Source organism: Equus przewalskii, chromosome 29 (assembly GCF_037783145.1).
Source record: "Equus przewalskii isolate Varuska chromosome 29, EquPr2, whole genome shotgun sequence".
In the NCBI taxonomy this organism is placed as follows: domain Eukaryota; kingdom Metazoa; phylum Chordata; class Mammalia; order Perissodactyla; family Equidae; genus Equus; species Equus przewalskii.
The window spans coordinates 15,294,246-15,311,546 of NC_091859.1; the positions used below are offsets into that span (position 1 = coordinate 15,294,246).

General features: G+C 39.0%; 1 protein-coding gene across 2 annotated transcripts in view; it reads right to left on the reverse strand.

Moving 5' to 3' along the window:
- Positions 1-17,301, reverse strand: part of KITLG (KIT ligand) — an 84,640-nt gene that overhangs the window by 36,931 nt on the left and 30,408 nt on the right. For both annotated transcript variants that reach the window (XM_070600583.1, XM_070600584.1), the window contains exons 2-3: positions 12,030-12,143; positions 1,034-1,096 (exon numbers count right to left, since the gene is read on the reverse strand). In XM_070600583.1, coding sequence (XP_070456684.1) covers positions 1,034-1,096; positions 12,030-12,143 — 177 coding nt within the window. The remainder of the gene's footprint in view (positions 1-1,033; positions 1,097-12,029; positions 12,144-17,301) is intronic.

The following is a 17,301-nucleotide window of genomic DNA, read 5'->3' on the forward strand; positions in this document are numbered from 1 at the left end:
GTCGCTATTGTAATTATTTAGATGCTCACACTCTGTTAACTTGGGGTTCAGAGTCAGATGACCTGTGATTTCTCTTTAAGACCTTCACTTTCCAGTTGTATAACCTCAGGCGAAATACTTCTGGGCTGTAAACCTCAACGTATCATTTGTAAAATAGGAACCATAGAAGCTATCTTGCCTTCCTCACAGGGCTTTTCTAATCATCCAAGGAGATAAATATGTGAAATCATTTTGAATATAAAAAGGCCAGAAAATTTCCTCATCAGTTATTATTAAAGGTTTTGAACATCAGTCTGATTGATGTGTATTTATTTCTTAAAGTGTCTGGTAAAGTGCTTTCTCCCTAGTTTTTCCTAAACAAGTACTTGCTGACTGAGTGATTGAATGACTAGATTAGTTCATTTTCAGGCTGCTATAATTTTATATTCCTATTTCCAGAGAATTCCCCCTAACTCAGTAGGACAGACATTGACCTAGACTTGAAGATAATTGATTCAACATGAAGATACGTGTTCTAAGAAGTTCTAAGGAACTTTAGATAGTTCATGGTGAAATGCTTACTCTACTAAATAAAAAGAAACATGCCTTTCACATTGTCTTGAAATAACAAACATGTAGTCTTTGAAAGACTTTTCAAGCACAAGCACTTAGTGATGTGCTTAACACACTTAAACTGGTAATAATTTGGATTGACTAATCCCCAGAAATTACTCAAAGCCTAAGACAACTGAAGCCTTTTGGGGGTAGGCTAAAGGAAACAGAAATTTGTGGCTTGCTCTAAGGAAGACAATCTTATTTACTTTGGGAGAATAGATCTAAGACACATGTATTGAAATGTTCACCTGGAATCAAAGTTTAGCAGCTGCTTGAGGGAAAAAAAAACTATGCAAGTCAAATTCCAAAGATATCTTCTGCAAATCCTGACAATTAGCAAACTCCTAAACGGCAGATAATTTCCTGTCTCAATGCGAACGATCCCATCTCTTTTGTCGGCTCCTAAAATGAAACTCTTAGAAATGCACAGTTTACATACCAAAACGTCCATCCCGGGGACATATTTGAGGGTTATCTTATAGTCTTTTGGAAGATTTGCCACCTACAGAAACCAAAAAAAGAAAGAAAAAAAAATCGGTGAGAAAAATCCATACATATGAATTAATCATATTGTTTTTAGTGGTTTGGTGAAAAACACATACAAACCTGTTATGTTTTTAAGCTACCACTGAATTTCAATATTTACATATATAGTGACTTTTCATTCTTCATTTTCCTTTGTAATCAAAGGCACTCTCAAAAAATAAAGTAAGTGATAATACAAATCTTTTGGACTCCAAATTCAGTAATGGGTGGCTAAGTACAACCTACTGAGTTTTGGGAACATGATCTGAAATTCAATTTCCATCTGTGGTCTTGGAATTCCTTTCCAAGTAGTTTGTATTCCTTTCCAAAATAGTAGGACTATTTTCCTACTTGTTCCTTGATAGAATTAGTAATGCAAAGTATTTTCTTATATATTGGTTCTCAAAATGATGTCAACATCACCAAGGAACCTGTTAGAAACACAAATTCTCAGGCCACACTAGAGCTACCGAGTCCTACATAACAAGTACTTTAGATGATTTCGATGCTTGCTTAAGTTCAAGAACTACTGTTCTTTGTTGCTCCTAGAAAAGTCAGTGAAACTTCAAAAGAACAACACTACTAATGAGATGCAAATGGTTTATAACTTAAATAATTTAGAAACATTCAGTTCTGTGATATAAGCTAATTTACTTACCCAGGACTGAACATTTGAGATGCCTCAAATGTTTACCTAGTTTCTTTTAAAGGCTTTAAAAAATATCTTAACACATTTCCATCAGTCATTGTGGCATAAGTTGAACAAGCACCCAATTTGGAACCAGGGAATTTAGAAAGAATCTAAATTCTGTACTTTGCTTTCTCTCATCTGTAAAATGGAGATAAATATACCAATGCCAAATAGTTTATGATTGAGATAAGTGAATATGCCAAACATTTCATAAACACTCAATCCATATTCTCTGTTGAGAGCCATGTTGGCAGCTGACTTCCAAGGCATATATCCTGGTAAGTTACAGAGCTCTAGGTTCTCTTATCTTCTTTCTTACATACCATACCAACTCTGTCATCTCACCCTTCTAGCACCGTTAAAATTTTCAGCTGAATAATACAGCCAAAAACTGATTTAGTCCATTGAGTCTCAAAACAATATACAACATAAAATGTCATTTTGCACTCCTACATCTTCAACAGACCTACCTTGCTTTTGCAGACTTATTTTCCCCTTCATCTATCTCTAAAAACTTTACTGGTCCCCATAGTACGCCGAGATCTTGTGCCTATTTGCTGGACTAGGTCATCTCTGACAAGTCTCCTATAAACAATCCATAGGTTTCTTCTTGGCCTTGCCAATAGCTTCTAGAATCTGAGAACAATTTGGTGAGAAAAGAATCCAGGCAAAGGCATAAGTAGGTGGAGAGGAGCCAACGTAGGAACTGATCCCATTATGCTCACTACCATTCAACCTCCTATGGTACCAGCTCACACTCTTCTCAGCCTTGAGCCTAACACTTACTGAATATTTACCATGTGTGGGCATGGTGCTCACTAAGGGCTTATGTCGCATGATTACATCCAATCCTCACATGCCTGTGACATATTATCTCTATTTAACAGATGAAAAACTTGAGGCTCAAAGAGGTCAAGTAACTTGACTAAGGTTACACAGCTACTATGCATTAAGTCTGGACTAGAACTCAGGTCTCTGACAGCAGAGCCTCCCTCGCCTCTTAGCTCCACTACATTTTCATCCACTCTCTGGACACTTGTCCTGGTATTTTCTATCCACAGGGCTCCCCATCATCCCTCCTCGTGCCACCCCCAATAAATTAGTAGAGTCCTTGCTGCTTCTTGAAAACACATCTGGGCTGCCACACAAGGTGGCATTTTTGTTTTTAATTTAGGGGGCACTTTCCTGCTCTTTACATTTAACTTTCTTCCTCTCGGTCAAACTTCCCACCATGCTTCCATAATTTCTTTTGTCTTCTCGATCTTCACCTTCATCTTTGAAAAGCAAAATGGACCTAGTCATTTTATGAAAACCTTGGTGGTAAAGACACAGCTGACATCTTTGCAGGTACAAAAGCTGGAATGAGCTAAATAGTAACATTCTATTTTGTTGTGAACCAACCATGTAAACTAAAGCCATTCCAGATGGAGAAACATGGCCAGAAGCGGCAGGTGTTCTGGACACAAGCTGCTTGACAATCTAGCCCCTCCTTAAGCATAATTTACATAATAAAAAAGTAAAGATAGCATCAATCACATTAGTATTCAGAAAACTTAGGGCCCAAGTATATATCTAAAGAGCAGAGAAAATGTAAAGGATATGCTGACCAATTCCATTGTATTAGTAATTTATATATAAAAGTTGGTTCAAAGACATCAAAGAAACCTTACAATAAGTTCTCTGACCAACACACTGAAATCTCCATACTTTACCCACTTGAGAGGTATATAATAATAAAGTAATTTCTGCATTAAATAGGTTTACTAATACTTAATTTTTGATGGGACTAAAAAGTAGGACTATTTTTGAAAAATACTTTACAATTCATAATAAGTTTTGATATACAGTCTTTACTACAAGCCCATGAGATATATATTATTAAGCCTAATTACAGAAGAAAACATGGAGGTTCAGAGGTTAAGTGGCATCCCAATGCTAGAGGCATCAGGAGTTCTGGTGGGCAGGATGCAAACCCTGTCTCTGTGTGCTGTCTCAGCACAGTTATCCACAGAGCAGTCTCCCCTGTATTACTTTCTTGGCTTGCATTGGTTTCCTTCCAATTACATTTGGAAGAGAATTTAGGAAGTCTAGTTGTAGATTTTTATGGTTGCTTCATGAATTATTATATTACTTTTTAAGCATTTATACTATATTGAATAGCATTCCGAAAGCACAGATAACCTTGTGATAAATTTGGCTTCTCTGATGTATATTGATCATTGTGGAAACTTTGACAGAGTAGAGGGAGCCTTTGGCCTGGAACTTGGAAGATGTTCCTTCACGGCAACTAGTTTGCTGTAGAAGTCACAGTGCAGGTTCTGGGGACACACTGCCCAGCTTGGATTCAGGCCCTGCCATAGGCTAACAGAGATCTTGGGCAAGTTACTTAACCTATTTAACCTCAATTTCCACATGTGTGAAATGGGAATCATAACAGAATCCAGAGGCTTTATAAAGACTACACAAGGATTAAATAACTTGTTTAAAATACTTTGTGCTTGAGCATGGTGTGTGAGTGAGCATGAGTTTTTATTATTATTAAATGCAAGGGAGTGGGACATTCTGGATAGAGGAAGGGTCATATGCAAAGACAAAGACATGGGAAAGCACAAGGTGCATTTGGAGAGCGGGACAGATAATGCAGGTTCCAGCAGATAAGAGGTAAGAAATACACCAGGAAAGCCACATTCGAGAGGCACCTGAATGCTAGGCTAAGGAGGCCAAAAGGGAGGCAGTGAAGTCCAGTGGGACCAGTTCTACCACCAGAACCCTATGGCAAGTCACTTTTGCCTCAGTCACTCTGCTTCCTCTCTACAGAACTTCTACTCCGCGTCTGTAAAATGAAGAAGGTGAACTAGACAATTACTAAAAACTCAGTCTGCTTTAAGCAGCAGTACCACACTGTGTTTAAGCAGGGAGGGAACACAATGGTAAATTTAGGAAGATTTGTCTGGAAGATGAATTAGGGCAAGGAGAGAATAGAGACAGGGAGCAGTTTAGAAGGAAAGTGCCAAACACGGGTTCAATATTTATACAGAGACTGGAAGCTGAAAGAAGGAGAAATGTGGTTTAGGTTCCAGGGAAGTATGCTATTGGTAGGGTTAAATGGATAAGTAAGCAAGGCTACAGATTTTTATCCCAGTAAAATAAGTTCAGGGCAAAAAAATAAAATAAATAGAACATAAATGATGGAAAATTTTACCAAAGGCCAAATTATTTCCATGAGCTTTGTAGTTTGGAGCATGAGGATGTCAACACTATGCCAAACAGTAAAACGTACAAACTGCAAAAACAAGACACTTGATGATGGGCTCACTTTATTAGGGGGACCCATTTGCTACCTTCTTTGAACGTCTTAAGGATTGACCATAGTCAGTGACACTGGGGGGAAAACCCCACAAAAACGCATACGGGAACAGCATGCAGAAATGCTGGAAACTCAGCCAAGAAAAAGTCTCTGCAAGCCAAACAGGCACCGGCTGCATCCCACCCCCTGCAGGTATCTGGACTCAGGAGAAGAAGAACTCAAAGTCAGAACATTTAACTCCCTCTCTAGCCCACTGATCTAAAACCTTTGGATCTCATGATTCAAATGTCTTTGAGGTCTCTAAATCTCATGAAATCAGTGGCTGCTCAGACATATTTGGTGAGACACTTACTGGTCTGGCTGTCTCTTCGAAGTTCTAGGTAAGAATCAAAATGCAGTAGCAACTCATGATTCCTTTGACATTATACCTAAAATGTTGTGCATATATGAACCTTTTTGGGAGAAGGAATCCACAGTTTTCAGTCTCATCAGACCCAGAGAAGTTTAAGAATCAATGCTGTAGAGGAAAAAAAATCTCCACTTGTACCTAAATATCCCAGTTGACTCATGAACAGCGGCTTAGCATAATGTTGGTTGTTCAGCCTTCAGAAATAACACAGGAGAAAGCTTTTCGCTTTTTAAATTTCTTCTAATAAGTCATCTCCTGTTAATACTGACTAAAAAGCTAACCAATTAGGTCAATTACCTTTAGTTTTCAAACGTATCTGGTTCATTTAAAAAAAAAATAACTCAATTAGTGATTTTTTAAAAAGTTAAGATGACAACCTCGTAAAACTTTTCTATGTTAGTTTTTCTCAGTGAAGAATACCTAAATAAAGAATACCTAAATAAAGATGATTCTTGTCCCCTTTCAAATAGAAGAGATTAAAACCTGTTTTGCCTATTTCACAGACACACCATTTAATGATGATTCCAATTAAATAGCACTAATTGAACTTCTACAATATGATCAATTCCTAATGATAAGATGACTACTACCTAAGAAACAAAATTCAAGAAGTTAGAGCGATAATTCCTAAATTGCAGTTGACATTCACATCTTAAATTAAGACATCATAAATTATAAACTGGGTTCTTGTGCTCCAGAGATAGGTAGTTATGTGTTCAAACTTCTGCTCCTCTTCCTATTTCCAGGTGAGGATGGTCAGGTTATTTACCATCACTAGGCCTCAGACTCCTAACCAATAAACTGGTGGTAAAAACAACTACCTCCTAGTGTTGCGAGGTTTAAGGGGAGAATCCCTACAAAGTGTTTTGCATGGTGCCTGAATATAACACACTCACCACTGCTTTAAAAAGTCAAGGAGCAGGAGACATGTTATCTAAGTGGTTTATCCTATGAAGGAAGAGCAAGTTTTCTTCATGATAAGATTGACGTGCTTGGTAATATAGCAAGCCATCTAATTGTCAGTTTTTACAAATATTATTTCTAATACACTTCTTTCCTTTCTTTGAATACTAAATTTGAGCCTGAAATTTAACCTTGAAATAGAGAAAGAAATACTGAGCACAGGAGCAGAAATTAAAATGCTAAGTATTGCAAACTAATAAAAACAAACTTTAAAAACATTCCAACTATAAAACCATTGTTTTTCAAGGGTCAAACAGAACTATATGAGACCTCAACTTTTAAAGAGAAGATATGCTTAGAAAAGTTTAGAATTCACCTAAAAATGGAAAGACTCAGAGACTCTAATCCTCCATTTTAATGCGGTGGATTCTATTTAAAGAACACTGTATTTTAAGAAGAATAAAAATCAGAATTATTGAAAACTATCCATTCAAAGTGTGAACATTTGTTATCTGAGGATATTTTTATAAGCTCCCATTATGTTAACCTCCAAGAATCACACATTAATATAACATACTTAAAATTAGTGCCTATCACAAGATGAGAAAGACCATGAATTCTCAGGAGAGTTTTAATTCTATTTTGATTTGTAGACTGAATTTGAAAAGACAGTCATTTCACCTTTACAAGGTGAGCTGGAACAGCAACCTGCCTTAAGCATTTTGAGGAAGACAAATAATTATTCAATAGATATTTAAAGATAGAAAGGTTTTTAAAAAGCAACAAGGTCACATTAAATTGAATTCCTCCAAATGAAGGAAAAATATCACCAAAAATGACAGGAACAGTAGGAAGAACAAAAGTGGACACTAATTCAACCATTTCAATACGTGATTTCCTCCTTACATCAACACAGCCATTAAAAGCCGCAGTCTTTCCTCTAGATACATGTTTTTAAAGTTGGATTCATCCTCTTCCCAGATACTTGACCCTTCCTTAAGGTAGGTCTGAGTTTGCCATTTAAAACAAGTCTTGCAACATTTTTTAGAAACAAAGCAACATGTTCTGTAAATAAATGAACTATTATGCTGAGTAAACACGTCAGAAGGATTTAAAATGAAAACCATAGGGACCGGAAGGGCAGTACAAAGTGTCCAAGCAGAAATTAAAAAAAAAAAAAATGACAGTAAAGTCATAAATCATGTGCTTCTGTGACATGAGAATCACCCCGAGCAAACACACTTAAGGTTTGTGGGCACTGTGTGAGTTGCTACCTATTGCAAAGACGGAACTGGGAGAGACTGCAGAGGAAGGAGTTCAGTTGAAGAAACTATTGTGAGCACGAGGCACAAAGGTACTGTCAACCCACTTTCCCTTAAATAAAACGTACCAACAACATTATGCCTGCAAAGCAAAGCTCTCCCATTATACATAACCTCCTTTAGTCAAGGCATTACTGAATTATTCCAAAAGGTGCAATCTGAAGAAGTATCATTATGGAATAAAAGAACTTCAGAGCTAAAAAGGGGCCTTCAAAGTTATCTAATTTAGTAGTTCTCATCTTTTGGGGGGGGTGGTCACAGACTTCTCTGGGAAGCAAATGAAAGCTACACACCCTCTTCTCAGAAATGCACACATGACACACACAGGCACAATCTGGAGTTCCATTTGCAATAGTCTGAAGTTTATGAACCCTAGATTAAGAACTATTGATCATGTCTTTGTTCCTCATTTTAAAAACCAGAAATTGAATCCCAGAGAAGTTCAGGGATTTATTTGCCCAAGGCCACAAAGCTAGGTAACAGCAGAACTGGTATTCAAGTAACCCAGTATGCCTGGTCGACTTCAAGATACTTTGCCCATTGTCCTTTAGAGAGAGGCTGTGATCATCTGTATCCATAAAACTCAAAAGTCATCATGATCCTGTTTGAATGCGTGAAATTAATGAGTTTTAGGCTAAGGATGGAAACCCAGCTTTTTTCAAACATGAAAAGAAAGCCCGACATTCTAAGTATTAGGGCCTAAGCAGTTCCGGCACTTCTATGCAAATAACTATCACCTGGGACACTAATGGGACCTACTAAGTTCCAACACCCATCTCCACAAGCTGAGATTCCACATTTCTGCAGTATGGCCCTGACAGCTGTACTTTTAACAAGTACCCTAAGAGACTGTGATTGGACGGGCGTCAAACGACATCCCACAAACTCTGGCTTAAAGCAGTGGCTTTCATACATTTTCTCATAAGCTCGATTCTTTTTTCAAACCAAGTCTTATTTGGAAACCCAGATACATAAACCAAAGCAGAGTGGCTGGGTGGGCTCTAGGAGCCAGTTTGAAAACCACTGTTCTAGAAGACACGTCACTGGTAATGGGACCAGGAGCTGGGCTTCACTGCTCTTGGATCTCACTTTCCTTATTTATAAAATAGTTTGTCTAGATTGTCTCTAAATTCCCCTCCAGCTCCAGTATCTAATATCCCACAAACACCACCACCACCACCACTCCTAATAGCCAATATTTAGCAGGCACTTGCTGTGTTCCTAGAACTGTCCTATTAACTTATTTAACCCTCACAATCACTCTGTGAGGTTAAGTACTATTAACCTATTATACACTGATGAGGAAACTGAGGCACAAAGTGGTTACGTGACAATAATTGTGGTAAAAAATGTATATACACATTTTCTTATTTAATCTATACCACAAGATTGGGAGGTTAGAACTGAGATTTAGAAAGGTAGTTACTGACCCAAGGGCAAAGAGCTGGGATTTTAAACTCAGGTCGGCCAGATTCCCAAATCCATTCTCTTAACCAATATACTAGCACAGGTTGGGTCCTATGTTATACCATGAAATCTTATAAATGGCACCCATTTGTGTGTTGTTATTATGATGTTAGTGATATGCATTTACATATTCATAGAGATGGCTTAGCTCCCAAATGAGGTTATAAACACTGAGATCAGGGATTAGGGATTATTTTATAGTTTTCTATTTCTTACTCTATAAAATACAGGCTGTGTAGTATGTAGGTCTTTATTCAATTAGAAGTGATCTTCTGAGTCCTACTTTTTATTACCTTGATCTTTTCCAATAATTCAAAGTAAACACACTAATTTCACTAGATCAACTCTTGAAATTAAAAATTTTCCCCCTGAGTCAGTTGCTGGAATGGAGAAAAAACCCTTTTCTCAGTTTAATCATTTCACGTTTGCCCTTGGGATGAGAAATTATATTTTTGTTTCAATATTAATAAGTATCCCTTTTCTAGGAATTCTTTCTCATTAATGCTTCTTGCCATTTTTCCTTGTATTGACTGATACGTAAGACTGAAAATAAGCAGATGGTTAAACACAAGAATGGAAAATCTTGGCAGGTGCTTATAATACCTTCTTACACCACTTGAAAATATCAGTTTGGCATTTCACTGGAAGTCGTGCTCATTAAGTAGTATTCCTCAAACACTTAGCAAACAATAATATCTACAAGTAATTTTTCTTAAATACCATGTTAATCTTGGATATGCTCAGTCTGTGGTCAGATACACCATCATCTTCCAACTATGATTTATTGCCCACATACTTAAAATTGCTCCCTAGGATCAGAACGGATCTCCCCTGCTCATTCTCACATCCATGGTGACACCATCAGCTACAGGAGAGCTGTTATTTCCCAGCTGTGACTTATTTTAAGCCGATTTTGGAGACATATTAATGTGACATCCATATAAATCTGTACAACATAGATAAAATTAGTCATAAAAAGAATGGAGATCAAATTTAGTTTCTAAACTTTGACAGAATAGATCATCCAGAACTGTAGTTCCTAAACCTCCTTTCAGAAATGTCTTAAAAATATAGATGCCTGGAGCCCTTCCTCAGACCTCTGGAATCAGTGGGGTCCAGACACCTGTAATTTCAAGAAGCACCACAGGCGATCACAGTGACCACCACAGTTGTGCACATGATTACTTCACTCATCAGACAAACATTTAATGAGTGTCTTCTATCAATACAAAATTCAGAATATAAACATATATTTTCTTTTCAGTACAGTTTTTTGGGTCACAAACCAACAAGCAACTTGAGGAAAAGGGCCATGATCTATGTTTTTTTTAAAAAAAACACTTCCTCCTCACCTCCATCCCTATACCCAATACCTAGCTGGGCATCTAGCAGGCAAATGTTCCACTGTCGTGGCAACAGCCCGTCGAATAAAACACATTGACAAATCTTCAGATACTGCATCAAAGGATACTTTTAAACCTGGACCCTCCAGGTATACTTCTAAGGAATCTGCATAAATTGTGTATGTGTGTGTGTTCCTAATTCTGCATTGAGGTTACGCTAGCAAGATGCTGATCATAGCATTAAACTTATTTTGAAGTTTGGCTATGAACCCAAAATAAAACATATAAACCAGGAAATGTATATCGAGAGGAGGGAAAATAAATATCTCAGTAAACATACTTTTCTTTCTTTTCTATATATCACGACCCTCATTTCTTTCCTATTCTCACATCACCTCTGTTCTCTAGACAATATTCAAGTAACTGAGTGCCGCTTGGCTATTTTGAACCAGGAACTCACAAAAAGGCTTCTCAAACTTTGTTCATCCTGAAATCATCCTCCGTAGCTCAAATGAGCATGTCCAATCTCCCCTAGATTGTGAGAGTTGGGAAGAGTGCAGTTCAGATGTCTTAGTATGCTTTCCCCCTCTGTGGGCTGCATCTTAAGAGAAGCATGGAATGAAGCTGGCAGTGACCAAGCAGCACCTGTGTCAAATGGCTTTTGTTGACTGAAGAGTTCCAATGTGACGAATGTGTGAGGTGAGTCTGGTCAACATTTGGGAAACAAACCACTCCTCCAACTATGTCCACTGAGAGAGCAAACAACAACGCACGTGTGACAGAGTCTTTATGCTGTTGGAAAGGAGAGAACGGCCAGCCATCACAGATCTGTGTCTTCTTTTTTTGTGAGGAATATTGGCCCTGAGCTAACATCTATTGTCAATTTTCCTCTTCTTGCTTGAGGAAGTTTGTCCCTGAGCTAACCTCTGTGCCAATCCTCCTCCATTTTGTATGTGGGATGCCGCCATGGCATGGCTTGATGAGCAGTGTGTAGGTCCACACCCAGGATCCAAACCCAGGAACCCCAGGCCACCGAAGCGGAGCGCTCGAACTTAACCACTACACCACAGGGCCGGCCCCACAGATCCCCTTTTGTTAGGCTTGTTCAAGAAGAGTAGGAAGACATGTGGAGGGAAAATAAGACACGCGGAAGAACCCACTAAAGAGATAATGGGGAAGAAGCAGGTGCTGGCACACGAGCACACAGAGAACTCTCCAGCGTCCTTCACTGCCTGTGAAAGAGATGAAAAGACCAGCGAAGACACAAAGCCACTGCAGTGGTGAGCAGTGGGTTAGTTCTACCAACAGGTTCTCCATCACCTTAAATATCTCCTGACCTGCTCTCTGTAAACCTTCTGGAATAACTCAATGATTTCTTTCCTTGTCTTAGAAAAATACTAATTTCGGGCAAGAAAAAATGAGCTCTTGTTCAAAACACAAGAAAGAGTCATGAAAAGCAAGGACTCACCAATTTTGTCACGTCTTTCACATCATCAGTCACACGGTTTTCACAGATTCCTTTGGTTTTGACGAGAGGATTAAATAGGAGCAGTTGAAGATAAATGCAAGTGATAATCCAAGTCTAAATAAAAACAGAAAAATTGCTGGTGTTAAAATCTGTAATCACTCAAATTATTAACAACTACATCTTAATGTGGAAACGGCAATCTATTATATTTTTTAAAAAATGCTACTGGCTTAAATACAATTAAATGGTGGGCATTCAAACCAGGCTAACCAAATTTTTAAAAATTCTCTTAAAATGTGGTTTGGATTTTTCATTTCAATGACATTATTGTTAACTTTTGTCAAAAGCTTTCTACAGCCAATTTCCTAATGGCAATTAGGAAGGAACTTGTAGCAACATGGAAAGGATTTCTTACTGAAGATGTTTTCTAAAAACTAGGGAATGCATAAAATTCATACCTTAGGGCACCAAAAGAAACTTTCTCTACTTTTTTTTTTTAAAAAGGTATGCTTTTTGGTGAGGAAGATTGGCCCTGAGCTAACATCTATTGCCCATCTTCTCTTTTTTTCCTCCCCAAAGCCCCAGTACATAGTTGTATATCCTAGTTGTAGCTCGTTCTAGTTCTTCTATGTGGGCTGCTGCCACAGCATGGCTTATGAGTGCTGTGTAGGATCCGCACCCAGGATCCGAACCAGCAAACCCTGGGCCGCCAAAGTAGAGTATGTGAACTTAACCACTCAGCCATGGGGCTGGTGCCTCTCTTCTTTAAATGTAGACTGTTTGGCAGGTAGTAGCTTAACCCTGAACAGTGCTTTAATCCAATAGTCTACAATAGTATTATCAGTCAAAGTAAAGGGGAGAGAGGTATTTTTAGACCTAGGACAGAATGTAACCTAATTTGTGAGACATCAAAAGAAGCATTGTTTTGAACCACAGCTTTTTAGACATTTAATAAGGAAAAATATTTCCTTAGTCAATAGGAAGACAGTCTTGAGTCCTAGTATGAAGTAATCACACACACACACACACATGCACTCATGCACACCTCTTTGAAGATAACACTTTCAACCATGTATTACAGTTACTTTTATGCTGACTTAGTTTTTCTTGTTAAAGAATATTTTAGGTTTTTAAGAAATTGGGCACATGATTTTTTTATCAGTATCTTTACAACACATAACACAGCACCTTGCATGTAAAAAGCGCTTAATATTTGCTGGATGAATCAGTGACCAGAGTAAAAACAGTCTACTGCCCTGAATTCAATACCTACTTATTGAGCACGTGTTATGAGACAGGGACTGTGCCCATCACTAGAGAAAAAATGGTAATGAAGATGCCCTTGAAACTCAGAGGCAGGTAAATAAATAATACCCGCACCTTGTGATAAACGCTTTGGGAGCACCAAGGAGGAAGCAATTAATCAATTAACCTTAAGGGGAAGGACTCATGGCAGGAAGACAGTGCCAAGGAAAGCCAAGGAGAGAATGTGACTCTGGCTGGATTTTGGAGGACAAGGAGGAATTTGCAAGAGTTGACAAGAAAGGGATGAGCATTCCAGGAAAAATAAACAGCAGGAATAAAGGCACGGAGATGTGAAAATATTTCAAAATGTGACAGTTCTACCCCCTTTTGAAATATATTTCTCTAAAACCCTCTTTCATGATAGGATTTGGGAATCCTCCCTAAGGATCTCTGTAAACGGACATCTCACTAATAACCATATTCGTACTCTAGGCTCTAAGAAATATAAAGGCAGAAATTCTGTTACTTCTGTTCATCATGCCTTATGCCTGGCATTGAAGAAACACTGAACAACATTTGTTCACTCACTCATTGAGCAAATACTTACTGAGCACCTAGTACATGCCAGCCATTGTTCTAGATACTTAGGCTATACTAGTCAAAAAAAGCCAAAAATCCCTGCCTTCATGAGGCTTACCGTCTAGTGAGAGAAGGCAGACCACAACCAATAAACATAATAAGTAACTGGATTATATAGTATGTCAAAGGTGTTAAGTGTCATGGAAAAAGAAAAGTTAGACCAAGCTAAAGGGGATTGGGATTCTAATGCCTACTCTGCTCTACTAGCAGTAGTGGTTTTAGGTTCAAGTTGACAACCACACTCATGAGGCACTGGAGGGCTCACCCAGCACCAAGTGTACTTCTGAGCTTTAAGAAAGGATATAGGACAGGCAACAAAAGAGCACACAGAGCCCCAGCAGAGCAGAGGTCTCCTGACTCCCAGGCAGTCTCTAATGGCCACTTATCACTGCACACTTGGGATGTGTGTGGCAATGACAGGTGATGTTGAGTGGACAGGACCACTTCTCATGCTTCTGCCTTACTGGTTGAGTAGCCCCATCAGGGGCATGTGATGAGCTTCCATTCATTCTCCATCGCAGTCACCTCCCACTAGCACCAGCCTCAACAATAAAGTACATATGGGTGCTTGTTCTGCTACCTAATAACTTCAGCAGGATTCTCTTGGATGAAGTATAGGAATACTCCCATAAATTTCTTAAGTTCCTGTTGCAAGGAGGATTATAGAGAGGGTCAAACCCCCAGGCACCACTGAGTCTAGAGAAAAGGCCATGAACTAGCTATTACCCCTTCTTTTCCAGAGCCTGCTTGAAATTTTAAACAGCGTGATATTTGGTGGTGCCTCATTGAGATGGCACTATTTTATCAAAGATTGGATGGAGCTAAGGGAATGATCCACTCAGGGGTCTGTGGAAAGAGTATTGAAGACAGAGAGAAAAGCTGGTACAAAGGCCCTACGGTCTAAGGAATGCACTTTATTGAAGGAACAGCAAGAGTAAACCACGGGGCAGTAGATGATGATGATATCAGAGAGAAAATGGAGAGGTCAGATCATGTAGGGTCTTGCACCCCATTCTCTGGACTTTTGACTTTTACTGCGAATGCAATGGGATTCATTGCAGGATTTTGAGGAGAGGAGAGATATGAACATATTTAAAATTTTTTTAAAAAGATTTTTTGTCAGTTTCTTACAAAATTGAACATACTTTTACTATATGATGCAGCAATGACACTCCTTAGTATCTAACCCCAAGGAGCTGAAAATTTAGGTTCACACAAAAATCTGCACACCGATTTTTAGGGCAGCTTATTTATAATTGCCAAAACTTGGAAGCATCTGGGATACTTTCAGTAGGTGATTGGATAAAAAAAACTGTGGTACATCCAGACAATGGAATATTATTCAGCACTAAAAGGAAATGAGCTATCAAGCTATGAAAAGACATAGAGAAACCTTAAGCGCATATTTACTAAGTGAAAGAAGCCAATCTGAAAAGGCTAAATACTGTGATTCCAACTACTATGACATTCTGTAAAAGGCAAAACTACAGAACAGTAAAAAGATCAGTGGTTGCCAGGGGTAAGAATGGGAGGGACGACTAGGTAGAGCATAGAGGATTTTTAGGGCAGTGAAAATACTCTGTATGATACTGTAATAGTAGACATATGTCATTACACATTTGTCCAATCTCAGAACGTACGATACTAAGAGTGAACACTAATGTAAACTATGGACTTGGGGTGATAATGATGTGTTGGTGTAGTTTCATCAATTGTAACAAATGTACCTCTCGGGGGTGGGGGGGGCGGATGTTGATAATGGGAGAGGTTGTGCATGTGTGAGAACAGGGGGCACATGGGAAATCACTGTACCTTCCTCTCAGTTTTGCTGTGAACGTACTACTGCTCTAAAAAAGTCAAGTCTGGTTTGTTTTCGTTTTTAAAGATCACTTTTATTACTGTGGTGAGAACAGACTTTAGGGTAACAATAGATAGAAAGAGAGAGACCAGTTAGGGGCTTTTGCTATAATCCAAGCAAGAAAGGGTTGTAGCAGTGCATTGACCAGCAGTGGTTAGATTCTGTATGTCTCCTGAAGGCTGAGCCAGTAGGATTTCCTGGCAGTTGGAATGTGATTTGAGAGAAAGAGTCAAAGACGACTCTAAGGATTCTGGCCTGAGCAAGTGGAAGGATGGTGTTGCCATCAGCTGCTATGGGGAAGGCTGAGGGTAGAGAAGGTTTGGAGGGCAGATCAGAAGTTAGGTTTTGGGTATGCTAAGTTTGAAATGTCTCTGAGATATCCTGGTGATGACACTAGGTCAGGAGATTTGAAGCTGGATTTAGGAGAGAAGCCTTTGATATATAAATAAAATTTTAAGTAAAAGAGTGGGTGAGATCATCAAGGGAGTGACTCCAAATAGAAAAAGGGGAACAAATGACTGAATCCTACGGTGCTCTAACCTTAAGTGCTTTTAAGAGCTCTGGCAAAAGACGTAGAACTCACAAAGGAGCCTGAGAAAGAAGCCAAAGGAGTAGGAGGAAGCCAAGTTGGGAAAGAAAAAAAAAGGTACCTTAAGGAGAAGGAAGTCAACCTATGTCAAATACTCGAAACAGGTCAGGTAAGATGAGGACTGAGAACTGATCACGGGATTTAGCAGAATAGAGGTGAATGGTGACATTAACAAGAATACTTTTATTGAAGTAGTTATGGGGAAAAGCCAGCCTAGAGTAGATTCAAGAGAGCACGAGAGGAGAGTAATTAGAAACAGTGAATATAGCCAGTTGTTTGCTTGTTTGTTTTTATGACGAAGATTGTCCCTGAGCTAACATCTGTGCCAATCTTCCTTTATTTTCTATGTGGGATGCCGTCACAGTGTGGCTTGATGAGTGGTGTGTAGGTCCACACCGAGGATCTCAACCTGAAAACCCCGGGCCGTGGAGGCAGAGCGTGTGAACTTAACCACTACGCCACTGGGCTGGCCCCCAGACAGCTCTTTTATTTTACTTTTATGCAGTGGGGGTGGGGAGGAACCTAGACAGCTCTTTTAAAGAGTTGGCCTTCAAAGGAGGGCAAATAAATAAACAAACAAATAAAAACAAAGTGAGGTGATCACTGGCAAGGAATTGAGCGGAGGGAGAGAGTTTTATTTGTAAGACAGTAGATATACTGGGATTTCCAAATGCCTACTGGGGATGATCGAGTAGAAGGGTACAATTGGTGATGTGGGTCAGAAGAGAGGGAACTGCTTGTGCAATGTTCTTGAGAAGGCAAGAAGGCGGGGATCTAGCTCTCAAGTGGAGGGCTGGCTTTAAATAAGAGCATGCAGAGTTCGTCAGTGCTATCAGGCAGGATGTCCCAATACATGAGCGGAGATGCTGGTGTTTTTTGAACGATACAGTGAATAACAGCTACCATTTACTGACCATTTACTATGTACCAAACATTGTGTA